General features: G+C 36.2%; 1 protein-coding gene across 12 annotated transcripts in view; it reads right to left on the bottom strand.

Moving 5' to 3' along the window:
* Window positions 1-25,807, bottom strand: part of ADAM32 (ADAM metallopeptidase domain 32) — a 181,765-nt gene that overhangs the window by 24,447 nt on the left and 131,511 nt on the right. For 5 of the 12 annotated variants that reach the window (XM_077849240.1, XM_077849242.1, XM_077849244.1 and 2 more), the window contains 2 exons: window positions 19,175-19,262; window positions 2,639-2,798 (listed from right to left, as the gene is read on the bottom strand). In XM_077849240.1, the coding sequence (XP_077705366.1) occupies window positions 2,639-2,798; window positions 19,175-19,262 (248 nt within the window). Of the gene's footprint in view, window positions 1-2,638; window positions 2,799-3,377; window positions 3,480-19,174; window positions 19,263-25,807 lie in introns of those variants that run through there. The other 7 variants (XM_077849241.1, XM_077849243.1, XR_013352994.1 and 4 more) reach the window with 4 other exon arrangements.

Genomic DNA, 25,807 nt, shown 5'->3' with positions numbered 1-25,807 from the left:
AATAACTCTTGGACTCTTGAGATTTTATTCATTTATTCATGAGAGATACAGAGAGAGAGAGAGGCAGAGACACAGGCAGAGGGAGAAGCAGGCTCCATACAGGGAGACCAATGCGGGACTTGATCCTGGGGCTCCAGGATCACGCCCTGGGCTGAAGGCAGGTGCTAAACCACTGAGCCACCCAGGGATCCCCTAAAGAAAGAAGTCAAACTCACCCTCTTTGCAGATGACATGATACTGTATGTAGAAAACCCAAAATACTCCACCTCAAGATTGCTAGAACTCATAGCTATCCAGCAATATGGCAGGATACGAAACCAATGCACAGAAATAAGTGGTATTACTGTACACTAACAATGAGACTAGAGAAAGAAATTAAGGAATCAATCCAATTAAAATTGTACCCAAAAGGGTAAGAGACCTAGTAATAAACATAACCAAAGAGGTAAAGGATATATACCCTAAAAACTGCAGAACACTTCTGAAAGAAATTGAGGAAGACACAAAGAGATGCAAAAACATTCCATGTTCATGGATTGGAAGAATTAATATTGTGAAAATGTCTATGCTACCCAGGGCAATTTACACATTCAGTGCAATCCCTACTAAAATACCATGGACTTTCTTCACAGAGTCGGAACAAATAATCTTAAGATTTTATGGAACCAGGAAAGACCCTGAATAGCCAAAAGAGTATTGAAAAAGAAAACCAACGCTGGGGGCATCACGATGCCTGACTTCAAGCTGTATTATAAAACTGTGATCATCAAGACAGTATGGTACTGGCACAAAAAGAGACACATAGATCAATGAAACAAAATAGAAAACACAGAAATGGACCCTCAACTCAATGGTCAATTCATCTTTGACAAAGCAGGAAAGAATATCCAATGGAGGGCAGCCCTGGTGGCTCAGTGGTTTAGTGCCACCTTCGGCCCAGGGACTGATCCTGAAGTCCCGGGATTGAGTCCCACATCGGGCTCCCTGCATGGACCCTGCTTCTCCCTCTGCCTGTGTTTCTGCCTCTCTCTCTCTCTTTGTATCTCTCATGAATAAATAAAATATTAAAAAAAAAAAGAATATCCAATGGAAAAAAGACTGTCTTCAGTAAATGGTGTTGAGAAAATTGGACATGTATCTCATGAGAGATACAGAGAGAGAGAGAGGCAGAGACACAGGCAGAGGGAGAAGCAGGCGCCATGCAGGGAGCCCAATGTGGGACTCGATCCTGGGTCTCCAGGATCACACCCTGGGCTAAAACGACCGAGCCACCTGGGCTGCCCATTGATATTTCTGATTTTTTGAACTGAATGTCAACTACATATTAAAAACTGAAGAGTATACATGAAATGATATGTAAAAGGGAAAATTTTAGCTTTAAAAGCATATGCTGGAAATAAGATGGAAAATTAATTCTAAAAAAAAAAGAGCATTAGACTCAAGAAAGCTAGAATTAAAACAGAGCAGAAGTAAAGAGAGCAGAAAGGAGAAAGAGCAAAACTCAAGGATAATAAACACTAAGGAAATACAGAGATCTCAACAAATCTCAAAGTTATATTTTTCAAATTACCAATAAAATATAAAAACCTCTGAGAAGACTGCTCATGAGAAAGGGAACAAAAAACACAGAAACAAAATTATAATTAGAAGAGGAAATGTACCTATAAAGAAAGTATAAATATTTAAAATTATATATAATTCCAAAATAAAATAAATAAAATACAATTCCAGATTTGGCACACTGATACAGCCATACATAGCAGGAATATGTAATACACATCAACTTTCAGTGTAGAGGTTGTTCTCTGCAGACAAAGAGATAATCCTAGAAGGGGATTGCAGCTGTAAATGCAATGGATTATTTCATAAAAGAACCAAGAAAAATATTAACATTGTTTTTTTCCAGGTGGGCAAATGAGAATTTCTTACTGTGTTCTCTTTGTGTTTGAATTATTTTTAAAAAATTAATAATGCTCAGGTGCCTGGGTGGTTCAGTCCATTAAGCATCTGACTCTCAATTTGCCTTGGGTCATGATTTCAGGGTCATAAGATTGAGTCCCCTATCAGACTCTAGGCTCAGAGTGGAATCTCCTTCAGACTCTCTCTTTGCGCCAGCCCCTTACCCCTGCTTGTATGCATGCTCACTGTCTCTAAAAAAATTAAAAACATATGCTAAAATCTAAATTATAAATTTGCCTTCTGAATACTTTACCCATAGATAATTTTCAAAGTTATTTCTTACATGAAGCATCAACAAACATTGAAATATTTTATCTGTGATAAGGCCTAGGAATTTGCTTTTCTAATAAATATTTCTGTGCTTCTCCTGTAGGCAACACAGAACACACTTTGAGAACCATTAAAGTATTTGAAAGCAATAGAAAAAAGATACATTTGAGTTCTTCCTCTATCAATTTCCAAGGCAATGACTTTGGCAAATTATTTAAACTATCTATACTCCAAAATTTTTGCGTCTTTAAAATGGGGATATTCAAAACTATCCCACAAAATTAAATGAGATATTTACATAGTACTCAAAATTTCTGTAAAATGTGTAGTTGCTGCTCATGATACTGCCTTATATATGATTAGAGTCAAATGGTACTAAAGTTTAATTTTGGAACACAAATTCGATTACTCGCTACTTAGGGATTCCTCTTCCTTGTTGAACCACTTTTTCGAACTATTCCATGAAACAGCTATTATGGTTACTATGATGAGAACAGGTAAAGCAATGTAGAAACCTAGAAGCCACCGGTTCTTTTCAGCCTTTCTAAAAGCACTTTCCATGGTTAAACCTAAAAATAAAAATACATTTAAATCAGAATTAAAAAAATAAGCCACTACTTTTATTTTTAAGCTGCAGCAAACCAATTACAACGTTCTTAATTTTTGTTGTTATTCAAGGAACATGGAAAAATAATAATAGAATCATAATACTTAGAATTATCTCTACAACCTCCCATTCTAAAAAATTATAAAATAAGTTCCAGAAAGTTCCAATGTATTCTACATTATACAGAAGCTATAGCAAAATCTCACTATAGCACTATAAGTTGGACCCAAAAACTTCAATGATACATAATGTGGGATTATATAATTGCAAGGTTATCCCACAAATTTACAGGATATCCTAGAGGAGAAGGTCAATGATATCAGTCAATACAAATTATAAGAGATACTCTCAGTTTTAATCATGATATTGATAATTAATATTAAAAGAATAATATTAAGAAGACATATTTGCTTTTCATTTCTTGAACAGAAGACTATTTAATTGCAAATATTGACTTCTAGGTGGCAAAAATCTAACTGCTTTTGTGAAGATAAGCAATTTGGGAATTTATTAACTGAATATATAAAGATATTAGATACTTGCCCTGTTTCCCAGATAAACTAGAAGCTTCTCTGCCACGCCTTTGACAATATGGAGGCTGGTAGCCATCAAAACAATGGCACGTTCCTTGGGAAGTGCATACCTAGGATCATTTTTAAAAACTTAAATAATCATTTTAAACTATTTTTTCATAAAAAGTAAAATTATCAGATAGATCATCAAGCCTACCTGTGTATTTTCATTTAGTATAATTTTATTTATTTACAGAGATAATCCTACAAATCAAATGTTTGGTTTCTAATGCACACACAAGCACACACACACACAGTTTATTAAAAAGCTATAGAGGCTTGTAGAATTTACATTAAGAAATTTAACACTTTCAAATATTCACCTGAAAACTTGGTTTGCAATTTCAGAAACATACCCTTAAATATTAATGAAAATGAGACACATTCAGTGATATCCTGGAGCCAGCTAGTACCATCTCCAGAGCTGATCGTGCACATCTCTTCCTATCTCCAAGTTCAGTGACATTATGTGGTAGCCTGAAGTATTTGCACTTACAAATGAGCATTTTACCCTTCCCCACTTCCCTTCACCAAGATTGGGTTGTGTTTTGTTTGCTTTTTTTTTTTTTTTTTTTTTTGATTTTTTAAAAAAGATTTTATTTATTTATTTGACAGACACGGAGAGATAGAGACAGAAAGAGAGAGAGAAAACAAGCTGGGGGCAAGAAGTGGGGTAGAGGGAGAAGCAGACTCCTTGCTGAGCCAGGAGTCCAATTCCCGGGGCTGGATCCCAGGACCCAGAGATCATAACTCGAGCTGAAGGCAGACGCTTAACTGATTGAACCATGCAGGTGCCCCTATTAGATTTTTAATCTAGGGTTTTTTGTATATATAAAATTCATTCATTAGTAGTGTTTTATAGCAGTTGGTAAAAATTAACTAAATGTTAATATTAGCTATACCAAGTTTTCTAATTATTCTTTCTTGTATTGTTTATTCAAATCTTTGATATTGTTTTCAGGAAAGTTTTGTGGTTTTCTTCATGTGATGTAAATATTTCTTCTTAAAATTATTTCTCCACATTCCATAGTTAGTTTTTAGTGTTATTAGGGATCTTTTCCCATTACATTTAGAATATAGGAAATTTAATAATGTTTGCACATTCATTTCTGTTCATGCACTTACTAAACTAGAAGACTTGAAACATTCAGTAGAAGCCCCAGAAAAGTCTTTACTAGTAGCAGTGAATTTACCCTAGAGAAAAAGATATTTCTAAATCTTCCTTATCAAAGTTTAAAAACAAGTCTTGATCAAACTGTTTTGCAAGTAACTTAACTGCCCCCCCAACCACAATGTACAGCAATCTTAAAAGAAAACAACAAAACCTTACATTCTACAATATAATATCTAGCATAAAATAAATAACCATTCAGTAGTCACTGGATACTTGGGCAGTTTCCATAATTTGGCTATTTAATTATACGTAATGTGGCTATAAATACTGGGGCGCATATATCCTTTGAGTTAGTGTTTTTGTAGTCTTTGGGTAAATACTCAGTATCGTTGCTGAATTCAGTAAAGTCACAGATACAAAATCAAAATATAGAAATCTGTTGCATTTCTATACACCAATAATGAAGCAACAGAAATAGAAATCAAGGACTCAATCCCATTTACAACTGTATTAAAAACAATAAGATATCTAGGAATAAACCTAATCAAAGAGGCATAAGACCTGTACTCTGAAAGCTATGAAAAACTGATGAAAGAAATTGAAGATGACAAATGAACTGGAAAATATATTCTATGCTCATGGATTGAAAGAACAAATATTGCTAAAATGTCTATCCTAGCCAAAGCAATCTACACATTAAATGCAATCCCTATCAAAATACCAACAGCATTTTGGGACACCTGGGTGCACCAGTTGGTTAAGTGTCTGTTGATTTTGCTTCAAGTCATGATCTCAGGGTTGTAGGATTGAGCCCTGCTTCAATTGCCATGCTTGAGATTCTCTCTTCTCCTCTTTCTTTCCTCCCTCCCTGCTCAAATGCATGCTTTCTCTCTCTCTCTCTCTCTCTCTCTCAAATAAATAAATAAATAAATAAATCTTTAAAAAAAGTACCAATAGCATTTTTCACAAAGCTAGAAGAAACAATCCTAAAATTTGTATGGAATCACAGAAGACTTCAAATGGCCTAAGCAACCTTGAAAAAGAAAAGCAAAGCCAAAGGCTTAACAATTCTGGACTTCTAGTTATATTACAAAGCTGCAGTGATCAATACTAGTACCGTATAGTATAGTATAGTATAGTATAGTATAGTATAGTATAGTATAGTATAGAAAAATAGATACACAGATCAATGTGACAGAATAGAAAACTCAGAAGTGAAAGCACAACTCTATGGCCGATTAATCTTTGACAAAGCAGGGAAGAATATCCAATGGGGAAAAAGGCAGTCTCTTCAACAAATGATGTTGGAAAACTAAAAAGTAATATGTAAAAGAATGAAACAGGACCACTTTCTTACATCATAAACAAAAATAAACTCAAAATGAATTGAAGACCTAAATGTGAGACAGGAAACCATCAAAATCCTAGAGAATATAGGCAGTAACCTCCTTGACACCAGCGGTAGCAACTTCCTTCTACATTAATGTCTCCTGAAGCAAGGGAAACAAAAGCAAAAATAAACTACTGGGACTTTATCAAAATAAAAATCTTCTGTACAGTGAAGGAAATAATCAACAAAACTAGAAGACAACCTATGGAATGGGGAAAGATATTTGCAAATGACATATCTGATAAAAAAGTTAGTATTCAAAATATAAAAAGAGCCTAGAAAACTCAACAGTCAAAAAAATAATCCAATTTAAAAATTGGCAGAAGACATGAATAGACCTTTTTCCAAAGAAGACATACAGATGGCCAACAGACACATGCAAAGATGCTCAACATCCCTTATCAGGGAAATACAAATCAAAACTACAATGGAGTATCACCTCACACCTGTCATAATGGCAAAAATCAACAGCACAAGCAATAACAGGTATTGGCAAGGATGTGGAGAAAAAGGATCCCTCTTGCCTTGTTGGTGAGAATGCAAAGTGTTGGCAGCCACTCTGGAAAACAGTATAGAGGTTCCTCAAAAAGTTAAAAATAGGACTACTTACAATCTAACAATTATACTATTAGGAATGGTTTTCTGATCAACACATGGTTATCTTAAAGAGATTACCCTCTTAAACTCTACAATCCACTTCTGGAAATCTGTCCCACAGAAATAACAATAATGCTTACAAATGTTTATATACAAATTTCTCATCAATGCAAAGTTCAATAATAATGAAAAATCAAACATCATATGATATTTAACATATGGGAATGGTTAAAATAAATAAATTTATGTAGTATTTTCTAAAATAATTTTTAGGCAATGTATAAAACATGGAAAAACTCTTAGCCCAGGGTGTGATCCTGGAGACCTGGGATTGAGTCCCACGTCGGGCTCCCTGCATGGAGCCTATTTCTACCTCTGCCTGTGTCCCTGCCTCTCTTTCTCTTTGTGTCTCTCATGAATAAATAAATAAAATCTTAAAAAAAATTCTTAGGAGTAAAAATGCTTTGGGTAGAAAAAGCATGGTATTACCCTCTATACATAGTACCATGTCTTCTTAGTTGAATCAATGATTAAATGAATGAGGCTGTCCTCTCATACATGAACATATTTGATGATTAAATACATTTACACACACATTTGAACACATATATACACATGGACAAAGAAATGAAGCTTGAAGGAGAAGAGTTATGTCTGTATTATAAAAAAAATGTTAATTTTTTGCTTTTTACTTTAGGTTTCTAAATTTTCCAAGTCTTTCAAGATAAATAAGAAGTACTTTCATCATGAAGAAAGAAAATAAGCAATACCTGGAAATTTGAAGGAGTGAAAACTTGCATTGTCATTACTTCAGCAATTGCCCTCTTGGACAAATTTAGTCTCCAGATAAGTTCTCTTTGACATGCCCAGAGTGTTCAAAGGTAATATTTGTAACACTCATTGCTCAAGAGGATTGGGGATAAGGGAGAGGGGGAAGAGGTAGTTTTTTTTACATTGTAAGTAAAATTAAAAGTGCTTTGGCATTGTGAAAGATAATTTGGCTTTAATAAATCTATCATTAAAATTTAAATATATACTCCAATCAAGTAGTCACACTTCTGGTGATCTTTCCACAGCAATATAAGTACTAGCTTACAAGGATATACATATATAAAGATACTTATTAAATCTATATCTACGTATTGGAAACATCAAAAAAAGCATTGTTAAATGAAAAAAGTAAGATACATAAAAGTATGATACATTATATGTATCTATCTAGTTAATATTAAGAGATAGATAAATGGATAGATATACATTCAGTAAATATTTGAGTTCTTTTTATGTGCCAAGTATAGTTCTGAGCTCTTGCTAACTAACACCAAAGAATACATGTGTATATTAATATAGCTCTGCATGATTAAATGTGTCTAGAATAAACAATGTAGTAATGATACATGGTAGATTGATAACAAGAAAAAAAATGCGATAACATTGGTCATTTCAGTGAACATATATGTATACAAACATACATGCATGCACAGAGACATTTAAAAGAATAATCTAAATAAAAAAACATAATTAACTAGGTGTGTCAACGGCAACACAACTGTTTAATGTCTATGGTTATATACCAAATGAGTCTTGTTTATATACCAAATGAGTCTCTCTTGGCATATTTAGATTTGTGAACCCTGAAAGAAAGTTTTCAACAGAAAATATTTTTAATTTGGATAATGATTTACACTTGTATTCAAGTGTGAGTTTTTTTAACTTACTAACTATACACTACAATCTGTTTTTCCCTTATTATTCTAATATTGTGTGATTTTAAGAAAGATTTTATTTATTTATTCATGAGAGACAGAGGGGGGTGCAGAGATACAGGCAAAGGGAGAAGCAGGCTCCATGCAGGGAGCCCAATGTGGGACTCGATCCCGGGACTCCAGGATCATGCCCTGGGCCGAAGGCAGGCGCTGAACCACTGAGCCACCCAGGGATCCCCCTATTGTGTGATTTTTACTTTATGCTAATATTCTGGAAGGCAATCCACAGAAAGACAGTTTGCCGAGGCCAACTCACTCAATGCCAGTGTCATTAACAGTCAACCCATCATATAGTTACTTAGTATTTGGAATGCCAAATGATTAAATCTCTGTATTTATACAGAAATTGATTGAGTGGGTTGGCTGTCATACACTGGAAGATTTCTGTGAAGTTTTCATTTTCAGCAGTTTTCACTGTGTTTTCAGAAAAGTTTATTTTAATAAACTTTCCACTTACATATGCCCAATTTATATCTCTAGCTAGAGCAGCAGAGACCCACTATTTAAAATTTTTGTGAGAACAAACACAGAAAACCAGTTCCTGGTCTGGCATGTGAGGAGTTTGAGGGTTACCAACCCACTCTAATAACTAAAAAGATGAATAAACCAAAAATTAACAATTCTTATATCCATCAGAAAGGTGAGATCACAGGACAAGCTATCACCTCCAAATTTAGAGACATAGACAGGCAAATTCACAGAATCACAATTTATCAGAATAGAAACCCACGTGGGAATTAGTACCAGGGTAGAAAAAATTAAACTGTCATTGATGTATGACTTGAGGCTCAATTTAGAGTTAGAAAATTTAGGGGGAGGGAAACTCTACTTCTGTGAGTTTTACATCCAGGAGATCAACCAGATTCTTACAGTGAATGTAGGAGAAAAATTACCTGTACTTACAGCAGGTGGAAGGGAAAAGGAACCAGTTTTGAAGTAATAGGAGTATTCTGTTCTTCTTAATAACGCCTAACTTAAAGGGAAACTATTTTACCAGAGGCTAAAATTATTGAGTTTTATTCAGAGCCTAACAGACATAGGGAAAGGGAAATGCCCAACTCCCCTGTCCCACCTAGAGAAGGAAGAAACTTAGAAGTACTTGTGAAATTCACAGACCAGAGGCATAGGCTCATTATTATATGACTACAGAATTCTACACCCCACCTTTCCAACTTGCCAATACATTATTAGCAGTTCCTTTTATTTGGTATATCATGTCTAGCTACCAAGAAAAAACCACAAGGCATACAAAAAAGCAAAAACAAAAACAAAACAAAACAAAAACACAACTTGAACAGAGCAAACACCAGAATCAGACTCAGCTAAAGCAAAGATGTCAGAATTAACAGACCAGAAATTTAAAACAGCTAAAATATGCTAAGGGCTCTAATGGATAAAGCAGGCAGCATGCAAGTATAGATGGGCAATATAGGCTGAGAGATGAAAGTATTAAGAAAGAATATAAAAAGAAATGCTAGAGATAAAACTGTGAAAGAAATGAAGAATGACTGATGGAATCAGCATACTTGTCAAGACTAAAGAGACAATCTCTGATTTTGAGGATATCTCAATAAAAACTTCTAAAACTGAAAACTAAGGAGAAAGAAAGACTGAAAAAGAACCCCAGAGGGCAACCCGGGTAGCTCTGTGGTTGAGTGCCTGCCTTTGGCCCAGGGCATGATCCTGGAGATCCAGGATCAAGTCTCACGTCAGGCTCCCTGCATGGAGCCTGCATCTCCCTCTGCCTGTGTCTCTTCCTCTTGCTCTCTCTCTCTCTCTCTTTCTCTCATGAATAAATAAATAAAATCTTTAAAAAAAAACCCAGAAATTCCAAGGACTGTGGCACAGCTATTAAAGACATATTATATGTGCATTGAGAATACCAGAAGACAAAAAAAGAAACAAGAGATAGCTGGAGAAATAATAATTGAGAATTTTTAAGGTCAGACACCAAACCATAGATCCAGGAAATTCAGAAAACAACAAGCAAAAATTTCCACCTAAGTATATCATAATTCAAACTTTATATAATCAAAGATGAAGAAAAATCTTGAAAGAAGCCAGAAAGCGGGGGAGGGAACTAAAGAGGTACAAGGATAAAAATTACTTTAGATCATTATTCTAAATTAATGAGAGCAAGAAGAGCATGGACTGAAATATTTAGTGCTTATTTAAAAAGAGTCACCAAACTAGAATTTGTATCCTGTAAAAATATTCTTCAAAAGAAAAAAGAAATAGACTCTCTCAGACAAACAAAAATTGAGAAATTTGTCAGGAGCAGACATGCCAATGGCAGAAATTATAAAAGGAATTTATCAGAAAAGGAAAACTATACAAATTGCATCATACATGAAGAAACAAAAGCATTAAGGATAGAGTAAGTGAACATAAAATAAAAACTTTTATTGTTCTTCTTAATTAATCTAACATATACTAGATTATTCAAAGTAATGATAACAACAAGCATATATACTTCTGTGTAAGTACTATGAATCACAGCATGATATAAAGGTTGGGAAAGAAGATATAGATTATTTTATTATAAGGTTACTTACACTACTAGTAATACAGTATTATTTGAAGCTTCACTTAGATTAGTTGTAAATGTATTATGCAAATAGTAGGGCAAATAATAAGTAAACTAAGAAGTATAACTGATATGCTAAGCAAGGATAGAAAACATCATCATACAAAAGGCTCAACTAGAATCACAAAAACAGGAAAACAGTGGAAGACATAAATAGGAACAAAGAACAATAGTAATAAACAGAAAACATTAATAAATTCAGTTAGACATTGACTAATGTCTATTCTCCTCAAAGTATTACAAAATTACAAGAGGAAGGAAAGCTTCTAAATACAATGAGGCCAGCATCACTTTAACAGAAAAACAAAAAACAAAAAACAAAAACAAAAAAAAAAAAAAAAAAAAAAACCAGGCACAGACGATACAAAAAAAGAGAGAGAGAGAGGGAGATGGAGAGAAAGAGAGAACTATTGCCCAATACCTCTCATGGACATAGATGCAAAAATTCTCAACAAAATATTAGCAAACAATACATTTAAAAATTCCTTCAGCATGGCTAAGTGGGGTTTATTCTGGGGATGCAAGGATGGTTCAATATTCCCAAATTAATCAATCTGATACCACATTAACAAAATGAAAGATAAAAATCATATGATCATCTCAATAAATGAAGAAAAAGCATCTAATATTCAGTATCAGTTCATCATAAAAACTATCAACTCGTAGTTAACATCATACTCAATGTTGAAAAACCAAGAGATTTTGAACAAGACAAGGATGTCCACTTTCACTACTTTTATTCAACATAGTACTGGAAATTTCAGTCACAGTAATCAGACAAGAAAAAACCAAGAAGGTATCCATATTGGTAAGGAAGAAGTTAAACTGTCACTATTTGCAGATAACAGAATACTATATGTATAGCACCCTGAAGACTCCACCAAAAAACTATTTGAATGAATAAATGAATTCAGGAAACTGTAGAATATAAAATTAATACCTAGAAATCAGTTGTGTTTTTATACTAATAACCAGGTAGCAGAAAGAGCAATTAAAAAAACAATCCCATGACAATTATACCCCCCCAAAAAAAAATCTAGGAATAAACTTAATAAAGTTGGTGAGAGACCTAATACTCTGAGGAAATACTGATGGAACTGGAGGGTATTATGCTGAGTGAAATAAGTCAATCGGAGAAGGACAAACATTATATGGTCTCATTAATCTGGGGAATATAAAAAATAGTGAAAGGGAATAAAGGGGAAAGGAGAAAAAATAAGTGGGAAATATCAGAAAGGGAAACAGAACATGAAAGACTCCTAACTCTGGGAAACGAACTAGGGGTGGTAGAAGGGGAGGTGGGCAGGGGGTGGGGGTGACTGGGTGATGGGCACTGAGGTGGGCACTGATGGGATGAGCACTGGGTGGTATTCTATATGTTGGCAAATTGAACACCAATAAAAAATAAATTTATTTTAAAAATGATAGACATATAGATAGACTAGATATGAAATTCTAAAAATAAACTCATACATTAACAATAAAAAAAAAGAAATACTGATGAAAGAAATTGAAGACAACACAAAAAAAAGGAAAGATAGTCCATGGTCATGGGTTAGAAGACTGAATGTTCTTAAAGTATCCATACTATCCAAAGCAATCTACAAATTCAATGCAATTCTCAAAAAAATGCAAGTGACATTTTTCACAGAATTAGAACCAATAATACTAAAATTGGTGCAGAATACAAAAGACTCTGAACAGCCAATGCAATGTTGAGAAAGAAGAATGAAGCTGAAGTTATCCGAACCCCAGATATGAAGATATACTACAAAGCTGTAGTAATGAAAACAGTACAGTACTGGTACAAAAATAGACATGTAGATCAATAGAACAGAATAGAGTGACCAAAATAAACCCACCCTTAAATGGCCAATAATCTATAATAGAGGAGGCAAGAATATACAATTGGGAAAAGATGGTCTCTTCAATAATTGGTGCTGGGAAGACTGGCCAGCTACGTGAAAATAACAAAACTGGAGAAGTTCGTTGCACCATACACAAAAATAAACTCAAAATGGATTAAAGGTCTAAATTTGGAACCTAGAACCATACAAACCCTAGAAGAGAACAGAGGCAGTAATCTCTTTGACACTGGACAAAGCAACTTCTACATATGTATGTCTCCTACAGCAAGGAAAGCAAAAGCAAAAATCAACTATTGGGACTACACCAAAATAAAAAGCTTCTGCACAGCAAAGGAAACCATCAAGAAAACATAAAGGCAACCTAAAGAATGAGAGAAGACATTTCCAAATGGCATATTTGATAAAGGGCTATAACATATCCAAAATATATAAAGAACTAATACGACTCAACATCAAAAAAGAAAAAAAATCCAATTAAATGAACAGAGGACATGAATGGAAATTTTTCCAAAGAAGACATATAGGTGGCTAAATACACATGAAAATATGCTCAACATCATTAGCCATCAGGGAAATGCAAATCAAAACTAAAACGAGATATCATCTTATACCAGTCAGAATGTCTAGAATCAAAAACACAGGAAATAGTAAGTGTTGGTGATGCTGCGGAGAAAAAGAACCTGGTATACTATTGGTGGGAATGTAAATTAGTACATCTACTATGGAGAACAATATGGAGGTTCCTCAAAAGATTATAAATGGAAATACTATATGATCTAATAATTCTACTACTGGGTATTTACCCAAAGAAAACAAAAGCACTAATTCAAAAACATATCTGCACCCCTATGTTTATTGATGCAATAGCCAATAAAGAAGACAGTATAAGAAAAAAGAGAAACAAAAAATAGACTCTTAGATATAGAGAACAAACTGGTAGTTGCCAGATGGGAGGTGCATAGGGTTGGGTAAAATAAGTGAAGGGGATTCAGAGTACACTTATTGTGATGATCACTGAGTAATACATAGAATTGTTGAATCATTATATTGTACACCTGAAACTAATATAATGCTGTATGTTAATTATACTTGAATAATATTTTTAAAATAAAATAATGTAAGATAAAATTTAAAAAGTATAATTTGGTAACTGTTTTAAAAAAACTAGGCAATTTGAGCAGGGGTTTTGAAGGCATTTTTAAAAAAGAAATTAAATCAATAATTACTAGTCTTCCAAAACAGAAAGCACAAGTCCAGTTAGGTTAACTAGTGAATTTTACCAGACATTTAAGGAAAAAATCATACCAATTTCCTATAATCTCTTTCAGAACTTAGAATTAGAGTGAATAATTCTTAAAGCATTTTATGAGAACAGAATTACCCTTAATACCAAAGACAAAGCTATTATAAGAAAACTATAGACTAATAGCTCTCATGAAAATTGATGTAAAAAATCAACAAAAAATTAGGAAATTAATTCCATTATTGTATAAGAAATATTATATACCATGAGCAAGTGAGTTTTATTTCAACTATGCAAGGATAGTTCAACATTGGAAAATCAATTAATGTAATCCATCATATATCAACAGCTAAAAAAGAAAAATCACATGATCATATCAATAACTGCAGAAAATTATTTAACAAAATTGAACATCCAGTAATGATAAAAGACCATCAGAAAGCTATATACAGAGGGAATCTTCCTCAAATTGATAATCTCTTTTTTAAAAAACCTGGTGGTTAACTTTATATTAAAGCTTTTCCAGTAAGATCAGGAACAAGACAAGAAAGTCCCTCTTTGCAACATAATATTGATAAGAAAATAAAAGATATACGTATTGGGAAGGAAGAAATAAAATGAGCTTTCGGTTTGACAAAATCATTATGGTGGAATAAGAACTCCCCCTTTCGGACAGGAATCCATTAAAATCCTAGAGGAAAACACAGGCAATAACCTCTTTGATCTAGGCCACAGCAACTTCTTGCTAGACACACAACAAAGGCAAAAATGAACTATTGGGACTTCATCAAGATAAAAAGCTTCTGCACAGCAAAGGAAACTATCAACAAAACCAAAAGGCAACCTAGAGAATGGGAGAAGATATCTGCAAATGTCTTATCAGATAAAGGGCAACTATCCAAAAATCTATAAAGAATTTATCAAACTCACCACCCAAATAACAAATAATCCAATCAAAAAATGGGCAGAAGACATGAACCGACATTTCTCCAAAAAAGACATACAAATGGCCAACAGACACATGAGAAAATTCTCAACCTCAACTCAGCATCAGGGAAATATAAATCAAACCACAATGAGATACCACTTCACACCAGTCAGAGGGCTAAAATGAACAAGTCAAGGAACAACAGATATTGGTGAGGAGGATGTGGAGAAAGAGGAACCATCGTACACTGTTGGTGGGAATGCAAGCTGCTGCAGCCCCTTTGAAAAATAGTATGGAAGTTCCTCAAAAGTTTGAAGAATTTGAGAACTACCCTACAGTCCAGCAATTGTACTACTAGGTATTTATCCAAAGGATACAAACATAGTGATTCAAAGGGGAACATGCACCTCAATGTTTATAGCAGCAATGTCCACAATAGCCAAACTACAGAGAGAGGCCAGGTGTCCATCAACAGTTGAATGGATAAAGAAGATGTGGTGCATATATACAATGAAATATTATTTGGCCATCAAAAAGAATGAAATTTTGCCATTTGCAAGGACATGGATAGAACTAGAGGATATTATGCTAAGTGAAATAAGTCAATAGGAGAAGGACAATCATATGATCTCACTCATATGGAATTTAAGAAACAAAACAGGATCTTAAGGGAAGAAAGGAAAAATAAAACAAGATGAAATCAGAGAGGGAGACAAACCATAAGAGACTCTTAATCATAGGAAACAAACTTAGGGTCGCTAGAGGGTGGGAGCTGGGAAGATGGGGTAACTGGGTGATGGGTATTGAGGGGGGCATGTGATGTAATGAGCCCTGGGTAGTATATAAGACCAATGAACCACTAACTCTACCTCTGAAACCAATGATACATTATATGTTAATTGAATTTAAATAAAAATTTTAAAGTTAAGCAGTTAAAAAAAACCTCCCTCCTTTGGTTCCCCATTATAACAAGTAAATTTCAGCATCCATCCATGAATAATATCTCTATGAGAATTACGGAACCAAGACCTACACACCAAGGGACCTAGAAGGAGTCTTGCCCACTTATGCATCAGGTAATAGGCAAACAGACCTCACTATGGGCTGTGGAATCAGAAGGAGCCAGGGAAGAAGACTCAGTTCTTCTTATGCAGTTGGAGAAAACCTAGAGAGTGCTGATGTGGGCAGAAACCTAAGGAAAAGATAGCATTGCAGAAGTGTTCCCAGGAATAGTTTCTCAAAAATAGATTCCTGCATTCCTTTGACGCACCCCAATAAAATAAAATTAAATAATAAAATTAAATAAATAAAATTAAATAAATAAAAATTGTTCGGATGTACTGGAGAGGGTAAGAATAACTACCAGTGCCGTCCCTCCCCCAATGGCACATAGTACAGGACTGAACTAGCCAGCAGTGACCTCTCAACAGAGAAAAGGGAAAGTGGTGAGTAAGCCCTCAGCTAACCCACTGTGCAGGACACAGCTGGAGAAATCCATTTCTCTGCCACAACACCCAGAGTATTGAGGCAGGAATCTCTATAACTGAGGGGAAGGAGGAAATCAGCAAAGAGCAGATAAGAATATCAAAGGGCAAAGGGCATGCTATATGCTTTCATTACTCCAATAGGAAGCCTGCCTACAAATTGCTGGGAGATTCTCACTCAAAGATTCCCCCCTTACCTAATCCAGGGGCACCCACAACATCCCAAATGCTAACTCCACAACTCCCTCAGACTCTGCAGCCTCCTCCTGTGTGAATTCCTGAGTTTGGCAGCAATAAGCTCTGGTAGACAGCACGTACCCTCAGAAAATGAGGCCAGGATCCTTGGACAAGAAAGAAATCAGAAACTCAAGCTGTAGCACACCTCCAGAAAATAAGAGAGAGGTTTCCAGCAGCTGGCTTGGTGTGTTGTAAGAGAGAAGACATACCAGTTTAAGAATCCTGCCACAAGAGGGTGCAAGAAATGTGGAGCAAGTATATCTATATAGGGTTGTGGAAAGACCCAGATATAAGACCAGTGAATTATATCTCCCATCTGAAGACAACTAGTAAAGATTTAAGGAGGTGACTACTTCAAATGTGAAAACAGCAACATAAAACTCCAACGAACATGAAGAATCCTCTTAACATGCTATTACCAAAAAATAACAATAATAATCCAGCTATTGAACTCAAATCAGAGAATTTGTCAATTTAACTGAAAAAAAATTTCAATTTAGCTGTTTTGAGGAATTTAACAAAGAGAAATCATAAAAAAGAACTAAACAAATTCTGGAGATACAGAATGTAATAAATGACAAGAAAAATACAATAGAGAGCATCTGCAGCAGGAGAGAACAAACAGATCTAGAGATAGGAACTTTTAACTAACCCAGAGTAGAACAAAGAAAGAAGAATGAAAAAGAGTGAAGAAAACACACATGATCTAATGGGAAATCATCAAACATAGATATTAGAATAACTGGAATTCCAGAAGAAGGTGAGGAAAGGGGACAGAAAGTCTATTTAAAGAAATAATAGAAGTTCAGGAAAGATGGTGGAGTAGGAGGATCCTGAGCTCATCTCACCCCATAGACACATGGAGATAACAGCAATACATATGGAACTAATTCTGAAAATGATCTGAAGACTGGCAGAACAGATGTCCCACCACAGAGAGGAGACTACATTGAAAAGTGTAGGAGGGGAGAGATGCAGTTGGGAACTAAATCCCCAGTGAGACTAACTACAAACAAGAGGAACACCCCAAGTACAAATAAGTGAGAGGATCACTTCTAGGCACCCCAGGCATCCCAGGCACCAGGGATCTGCACTGAGATGAGTCCCCATAATATCTAGCTTTGAAAACTGGTGGAACTGAAATTTAGGAGCTTTTAAAATCAGCAGGGTTTAACTAGGGAGAGTTAGAGGACAATAGGAAACTGAGTCCCCACCCTTGAAGAGTCAGCATAATAAATAACTCCACCTATGACACAGCACAGAAGAAATAGTTTGAAAAGTGCCTGGGGTATACATGAAGAAGGTTTATTTATTAATATCAAAGCATGCACTGGAGTGGGAGAGGATCTTTAGTAGATATCTCCAGGAACAAAACTGCTGGTGGACACCATTTCTCTCCGCCCCCTGCCATCTCCCAGCTTACATAGCTGACGCCTGCTGGAGCCAGTGCTTTCTCCATCTATCTTGCTAGCACTGCATGCCCTGTCTCCACATCCCCCATCACACCTGCCCCATCTGACCTGCATATTATGGCAGATATCCCTCCAAAGCAGCTCCTGCCCTGCCATACCCACAAGCAGCCCCAGCAGGAATGAGTGACTCCAGAGTGACTTCTGCCCTGGAGAGAGGGGTAGATAACCACACACACCACCACACCCATGATCTCTCCAGCCAGGCCTCTTAGATGGCTGCACTGGGAGCAAGATCGGCCATTTGGCAGGCTTGCAACTGTGGCAAAGTAGCTAACTGCAGTTGTCTAGTCAGCCAGCCAGTCCCACCCACCAACAAAAGCCTCTCAGTTGATGATGTAGGGAGCAAACCTCGCCAGTCAGTGCACCCACAGTTGTAGCTCAGAGACTGATTTTAGCATCTAAGTCTGACTGCCAACCCTGCCCACCAGTGAACCTGTGGTGGCCTCAGATCTCTTAATGGGGGGGACAAAACCCTGCTCAGTGAGCCAACAGTAGGCAAAGCAGGTCATTGTAGTTGGCTGGGCTAAGGCAAACATGACTGTCACAACAGCATGGTACACATAGCCCACAAAGAAGATACACTTAGAGTACCACTCTGGTGGAGAATTTTGATAGTGGGAGAGGCTTTGTGTATTGGGGTTAGGAAGTATATAGGAAGCCTCTATACTTTCTTCTTAATTTTGCTATGAACTTAAAACTATTTAAAAAAAAAAAGTCTGTTAAAAAAGGAGGACAAAACCAATAGTTTTCCCTTACTGCATATATTTGCAGACACACAAATTATGGCATAATTATCTTCTCTTATTGAACAGATGAATGTATTCATTGGAATATTTAATGCCTCTGATAAGTAGCTGGCATTAGAATAATTCTGTTAAGGTCATCAACAATTTAATTCCATACAATGTTCTCATACTACCTTTGGTTACAAATTTAGTAACCTAATTTAACTCCACATTGAAGTGAGATACAACAGGGACTTTCAAATAAAAGAAACATAATAAATTTTGAGTAAATTAAACGATGCTAAAAAGAGTCCAAGATAGATGTGATTTGAGGAAACATTAATTTTGTGCTTACTTACTCCGTGTTCTCCGCACCCCTCTGAACAAAACCTTAATTGAGCTCTAAGCATCCTTGCTTCTAGACATTCACGATTTACACATATCTAAAAACAAAAAGAAAAGAAAAAATACAAAAAAACTTTTTACATGTTACAGGAGTCCAGCTGTCTTAACATTACAATCAGTAATTTTATACCATAAGACCATAACCCTTCAATGCAATACATTTCCATCTAAGTACTGCTTTTGCTGTAACCTGCAAATTTTTATGTTGTATTTTCATTTTCATTTAGTTCAAAATATTTTTCAGTTTCTCTTAAGATGTGTTATTTAAAAATGTTTGTTTAATCTCCAAGTATTTGGGGCTTTTTCAGGTAAGTCTAATATAAAGTATGAACTGGGAGACAATGATGTGTCAATGTAGGTTTATCAATTATGACAAAGTCCCACTCTGGTGGGGGATTGTTGGTAATACAGGAGATTGTGCTTGTGTGGGAACAAGAGAGTATCTCTGTACCTTCCTCTCAGTTTTGCTGTAAACCTAAAATTATTCTAAAAATTAGTCTTAAAAAATAATTCAATGTAGGGAAATGGGAGAAACAAATAAAACAAGATCAATAAGAAAAATCATATCCATATAACCACTTTTTATTATGATACCCTGAAATCTAATAAAACTATTCCTAAGAGCACAGTATATCTTTTTATTTGAATTTTTTGTTGTTGTTGCATATATCAAAAGTTTGTATTGAGGGACACCTGGGTGGCTCAGTGGTTGAGCATCTGCCTTTGGCTCAGGGCGTGATTCCGGGATCCAGGATGGAGTCCCACATCCGGCTCCTTGCATGGAGTCTGCTTCTCCCTCTGCCTGTGTCTCTAACTCTCTCTCTCTCCCCCTCCCTCTCTCTCTCTGTCTCTCATAAATAAATAAATAAAATCTTTTAAAAAAACTTGCAAAAGTTTGTACTGAAAAAAATCAATTCAATATACTAAGGACATATACATATTTTTTATTGAAATTTGATTTGCCAACATATAGTATAACACTCATTGCTCATCTCATCAAGTGCCCTCCTCAGTGCCTATCACCTGGTGACCCCATTCCCCTGCCCACCTCCCCTTCCACTACCCTTTGTTCATTTCCCAGAGTTAGGAGTCTCTCATGTTTTGTCACCCTCTATATATTTCCCACTCATAATCAGGACATATATTAAGTTTTAATCAAATTTGAGCTATTATTAGAGTGATCTAATAAAGGTAATAGGAATTATTAAAATATGCTATACATATCTAACATTCTATTATGTAATATGTGACTATATCCAGCTCTAGTCCCCTTATGTTTAAACTGTAATAATCAGAGGATTAAGGATATATTCTCAACTCCAATATTTACAGTAATATCAATTTCTCTAAGTTGTAGTTTTCTTACATGAGTACAATCATCCTTTTTCTAAAGAATTTGAGATTTGGGGGGATCTCTGGGTGGCTCAGTGGTTTAGCACCTGTATTCGGCCTAGGGCATGATCCCGGAGTCCAGGGTCCCACATCAGGCTCTCTGCATGGAGCCTGCTTCTCCCTCTGCCTGTGTCTCTGCCTCTCTCTCTCTGTGTGTCTCTCATGAATAAGTAAATGAAATCTAAAAAAAAATAATAAAATAAAGAATTTGATAATTGTTTTGAGATATTTGAAAATTATCTCCTTTTAAACATTACAGCATATCACAACTCTCTTCAAAAAAATGACCTCAAAAACCCTTTCTAAATCCAAACTAACCCTTTTAAATCTTTACTGTATGTGTTGAGTTTTCTCACTAGTTCATGGCCATAATGGTGTGTCTAACAACTCCCTTTCAAATGTAGTATTTTTTTTTAGATGTTCTTTTTTTTTATTGGAGTTCAATTTGCCAACATATTGCATAACACCAGTGCTCATCCCATCAAGTATCCTCCTCAGTGCCCGTCACCCCCCACCCACCTCCCTTTCCACCACCCCTTATTCATTTCTCAGAATTAGAGGAGTCTCTCATGTTCTGTCTCCCTCTCTGATATTTCACTCACATTTTCTCCTTTCCCCTTTATTCCCTTTAACTATGTTTTATATTCCCCAAATGAATGAGACCATAGAATGTTTGTCCTTCTCTGATTGACTTATTTCACTCAGCATAATACCCTCCAGTTCCATCCACGTTGAAGCAAATGGTGGGTATTTGTCGTTTCTAATGGCTGAATAATATTCCATTGTATACATAGACCACATATTCTTTATCCATTCATCTTTCGATGGACACCCAGGCTCCTTCCACGGTTTGGCTATTGTGGACGTTGCTGCTAGAAACATCGGGGTGCAGGTGTCCCGGCGTTTCATTGCATCTGTATCTTTGGGGTAAATCCCCAGCAGTGTGCAATTGCTGGGTCGTAGGGCAGATCTATTTTTAACTCTTTGAGGAACCGCCACAGTTTTCCAGAGTGGCTGCACCAGTTCACATTCTCACCAAAAGTGCAAGAGGGTTCCCCTTTCTCCACATCCTCTCCAACATTTGTTGTTTCCTGCCTTGTTAATTTTCCCCATTCTCACTGGTGTGAGGTGGTATCTCATTGTGGTTTTCATTTGTATTTCCCTGATGGCTAGTGATGCGGAACATTTTATCATGTGCTTGTTGGCCATGTCTATGTCTTCCTCTTGAGATTTCTGTTCATGCCTTTTGCCTATTTCATGATTGGATTGTTTGTTTCTTTGCTGTTGAGTTTAATAAGTTCTTTATAGATCTTGGATACTAGCCCTTTATCTGATAGGTCATTTGCAAATATCTTCTCCCATTCTGTAGGTTGTCTTTTAGTTTTGTTGACTGTTTCTTTTGCTGTGCAAAAGCTTCTTATCTTGATGAAGTCCCAATAATTCATTTTTGCTTTTGTTTCTCTTGCCTTCATGGATGTATCTTGCAAGAAGTTACTGTGGCCCAGTTCAAAAAGGGTGTTGCCTGTGTTCTCCTCTAGGATTTTGATGGAATCTTGTCTCACATTTAGATTTTTCATCTATTTTAAGTTTATCTTTGTGTATGGTGAGAGAGAGTGGTCTAGTTCCATTCTTCTGCATGTGGATGTCCAATTTTCCCAGCACCATTTATTTAAGAGACTGTCTTTTTTCCAGTGGATAGTCGTTCCTGCTTTGTCGAATATTAGTTGACCATAAAGTTGAGGGTCCACTTCTGGATTCTCTATTCTGTTCCATTGATCTGTGTGTCTGTTTTTGTGCCAGTACCACACTGTCTTGATGACCACAGCTTTGTAGTACAACCTGAAATCTGGCACTGAGATGCCCCCAGCTCTGGTGTTCTTTTTTAATATTCCCCTGGCTATTCAAGCAAGGTCTTTTCTGATTCCAAACAAATCTTAAGATGATTTGTTCTAACTCTCTGAAGAAAGTCCATGGTATTTTTTTTTTAGTTTTTATTTATTTATTTGTGAGAGATACACAGAGAGAGAGAGAGAGAGAGACAGAGACAGAGATAAACGCAGAGGGAGAAGCAGGCTCCATGCAGGGAGCCCGACGTGGGACATGATCCCAGAACTCAGGGATCATGCCCTGAGCCAAAGGCAGATGCTAAACCACTGAGCCACCCAAGAATCCCAAGTCCATGTTATTATGATAGGGATTGCATTAAACATGTAAATTGCCCTGGGTAACATTGACATTTTCATAATATTAATTCTTCCAAACCATGAGCATAGAATATTTTTCCATCTCTTTGTGTCTTCCTCAATATCTTTCAGAAGCGTTCTGTAGTTTTTATGGTATAGATCCTTTACCTCTTTGCTTAGGTTTATTCCTAGGTATCTTATGCTTTTGGGTGCAATTGTAAATGGGATTGACTCCTTAATTTCTCTTTATTCAGTCTCATTGTTAGTGTATAGAAATGCCACTGAATTCTGGGCATTGATTTTGTCTCCTGCTACACTGCCAAATTGCTATATGAGTCCTAGCAGTCTTGGGGTGGAGTCTTTTGGGTTTTCTACGTACAGTATCATGTGATCTGTGAAGAGGGAGACTTTGACTTCTACTTTGCCAATTTGGATGCCTTTTATTTCTTTTTGTTGCCTGATTGCTGAGGCTACGACTTCTAGTACTATGTTGAATAGCAGTGGTGAGAGTGGACATCCCTGTCGAGTTCCTGATCTTAGAGGAAAGGCTCCCAGTGCTTCCCCATTGAGAATGATATTTGCTGTGGGCTTTTCGTAGATGGCTTTTAAGATGCTGAGGAATGTTCCCTCTATCCCTACACTCTGAAGAGTTTTGATCAGGAATGGATACTGTAATTTGTCAAATGTTTTCTCTGCATCTATTGAGATGATCATATGGTTTCTTGTTTTTTCTCTTGCTGATATGATCAATCACATTGATTGCTTTACGAGTGTTGAACCAGCCTTGCATCCTGGGGATAAATCCCACTTGGTCAGGGTGAATAATCTTCTTAATGTATTGTTGGATCCTATTGGCTAGTATCTTTTTTTTTTATTTTTATTTTTTTAATTTTTTTATGATGGTCACACACAGAGAGAGAGAGAGAGAGAGAGAGAGAGAGAGAGAGACACAGGCAGAGGGAGAAGCAGGCTCCATGCACCGGGAGCCCTATGTGGGATTCGATCCAGGGTCTCCAGGATCGCGGCCCGGGCCAAAGGCAGGCGCCAAACTGCTGCGCCACCCAGGGATCCCAATTGGCTAGTATCTTGTTGAGAATTTTTGCATCCATGTTCATCAGGGATATTGGTCTATAATTCTCCTTTTTGGTGGGGTCTTTGGTTTTGGAAAAGGTGATGTGGACCTCATAGAATGAGTTTGGAAGTATTACATCTCTTTCTATCTTTCAGAACAGCTTTAGTAGAATAGGTATGGTTTCTTCTTTAAACGTTTGATAGAATTCCCCTGGGAAGCCATCTGGCCCTGGACTTTTGTGTCTTGGGAGGTTTTTGATGACTGCTTCAATTTCCTCCCTGGTTATTAGCCTGTTCAGGTTTTCTATTTCTTTCTGTTCAGTTTTGGTAGTTTGTGGCTTTCCAGGAATGTGTCCATTTCTTCTTGATTGCCTAATTTATTGGCGTAAAGCTGCTCGTAACAAGTTTTTAAGATCATTTGTATTTCCTTGGTATTTCTGGTGATCTCTCCTTTCTCGTTCATGATTTTATTAATTTGAGTCTTTTCTCTCTTTTTTTAATAAGGCTGGCTAATGGTTAATCTATCTTATTAATTCTTTCAAAGAACAAACTCCTGGTTTTGTTGATCTGTTCTACAGTTCTTCTGGTCTCTATTTCATTGAGTTCTGCTCGAATCTTTATTAACTCTCTACTTCTGCTGAGTGTAGGATCTATTTGCTGTTTTTTTTCTCCGGGTCCTTTAGCTGCAAGGTTAGCTTTTGTTTTTAGTTCTTTCCAGTTTTTGGATGGATGCTTGTATTGTGATATATTTCCCCCTCAGGACTGCTTTCGCTGTGTTCCAAAGATTTTGAATGGTTGTATCTTCATTCTCATTAGTTTCCATGAATCTTTTTAATTCTTCTCTAATTTCCTGGTTGACCCTTTCATCTTTTAGCAGGATGGTCCTTAACCTCCACGTATTTGAAATCCTTCCAAACTTCTTGTGATTTCGTCCTAATTTCAAAGCATTATGGTCTGAAAATATGCAGGGGACAATCCCAATCTTTTGGTATTGGTTAAGACCTGATCTGTGACCCAGTATGTGGTCTATTCTGGAGAAAGGTCCATGTGCACTTGAGAAGAATGTGTATTCAGTTGTGTTTGGATGTAAAGTTCTGTAAATATCTGTGAAATCCATCTGGTCCAGTGTATCATTTAAAGTTCTTGTTTCTTTGGAGATGTTGTGCTTAGAGACCTATTGATTGTAGAAAGCGCTACAATGAAGTCACCAAGTGTATTATTATCTAAGTATGTCTTAACTTTGGTTATTAATTGATATACTTGGCAGCTCCCACATTCGGGGCATATATATTGATGATTGTTAGGTCCTCTTGTTGGATAGATCCTTTAAGTATGATATAGTGTCCCTCTTCATCTCTTACTACAATCGTTGGGATAAACTTTAATTTATCTGATAAAAGGATGGCTACCCCTGCTTTCTTTTGAGGACCATTTCAATGGTAAATGGTTCTCCAACCTTTTAATTTCAGGTTGTAGGTGTCCTTCTGTCTAAAATGAGCCTCTTGTAGACAGCAAAGAGATGAGTCTTGCTTTTTATCCAATCTGAAACCCTGCGCCTTTTGATGGGATCATTAAGCCCATTCACGTTCAGAGCTACTATTGAAAGATATGAATTTAGTGTCATCATGATATCTATCAGTCCCTGTTTTTGTGGATTGTTCCCTTGGACTTCCTCTTTCTATTACAGAATCCCCCTTAGTATTTCTTGCAGAGCTGGCTTGGTAGTCACGTAGTCTTTCAGTTTCTGCCTATCTTGGAAGCTCTTTCTCCTTCTATTCTGAATGACAGCCTTGCTGGATAAAGGATTCTTGGCTGCAGGTTCTTCTCATTTAGGACCCTGATTATATCCTGCCAGCCTTTTCTGGCCTGCCAGGTCTCTGTATAGAGGTCTGCTGTTAATATAATATTTCTCCACATAAAAGTTAGAGATTTCTTGT

This window comes from Canis aureus, chromosome 15 (genome assembly GCF_053574225.1).
Source record: "Canis aureus isolate CA01 chromosome 15, VMU_Caureus_v.1.0, whole genome shotgun sequence".
In the NCBI taxonomy this organism is placed as follows: domain Eukaryota; kingdom Metazoa; phylum Chordata; class Mammalia; order Carnivora; family Canidae; genus Canis; species Canis aureus.
Note: the sequence above shows the minus strand (reverse complement) of the source record. Positions and strands in the feature narration are given on the sequence as shown.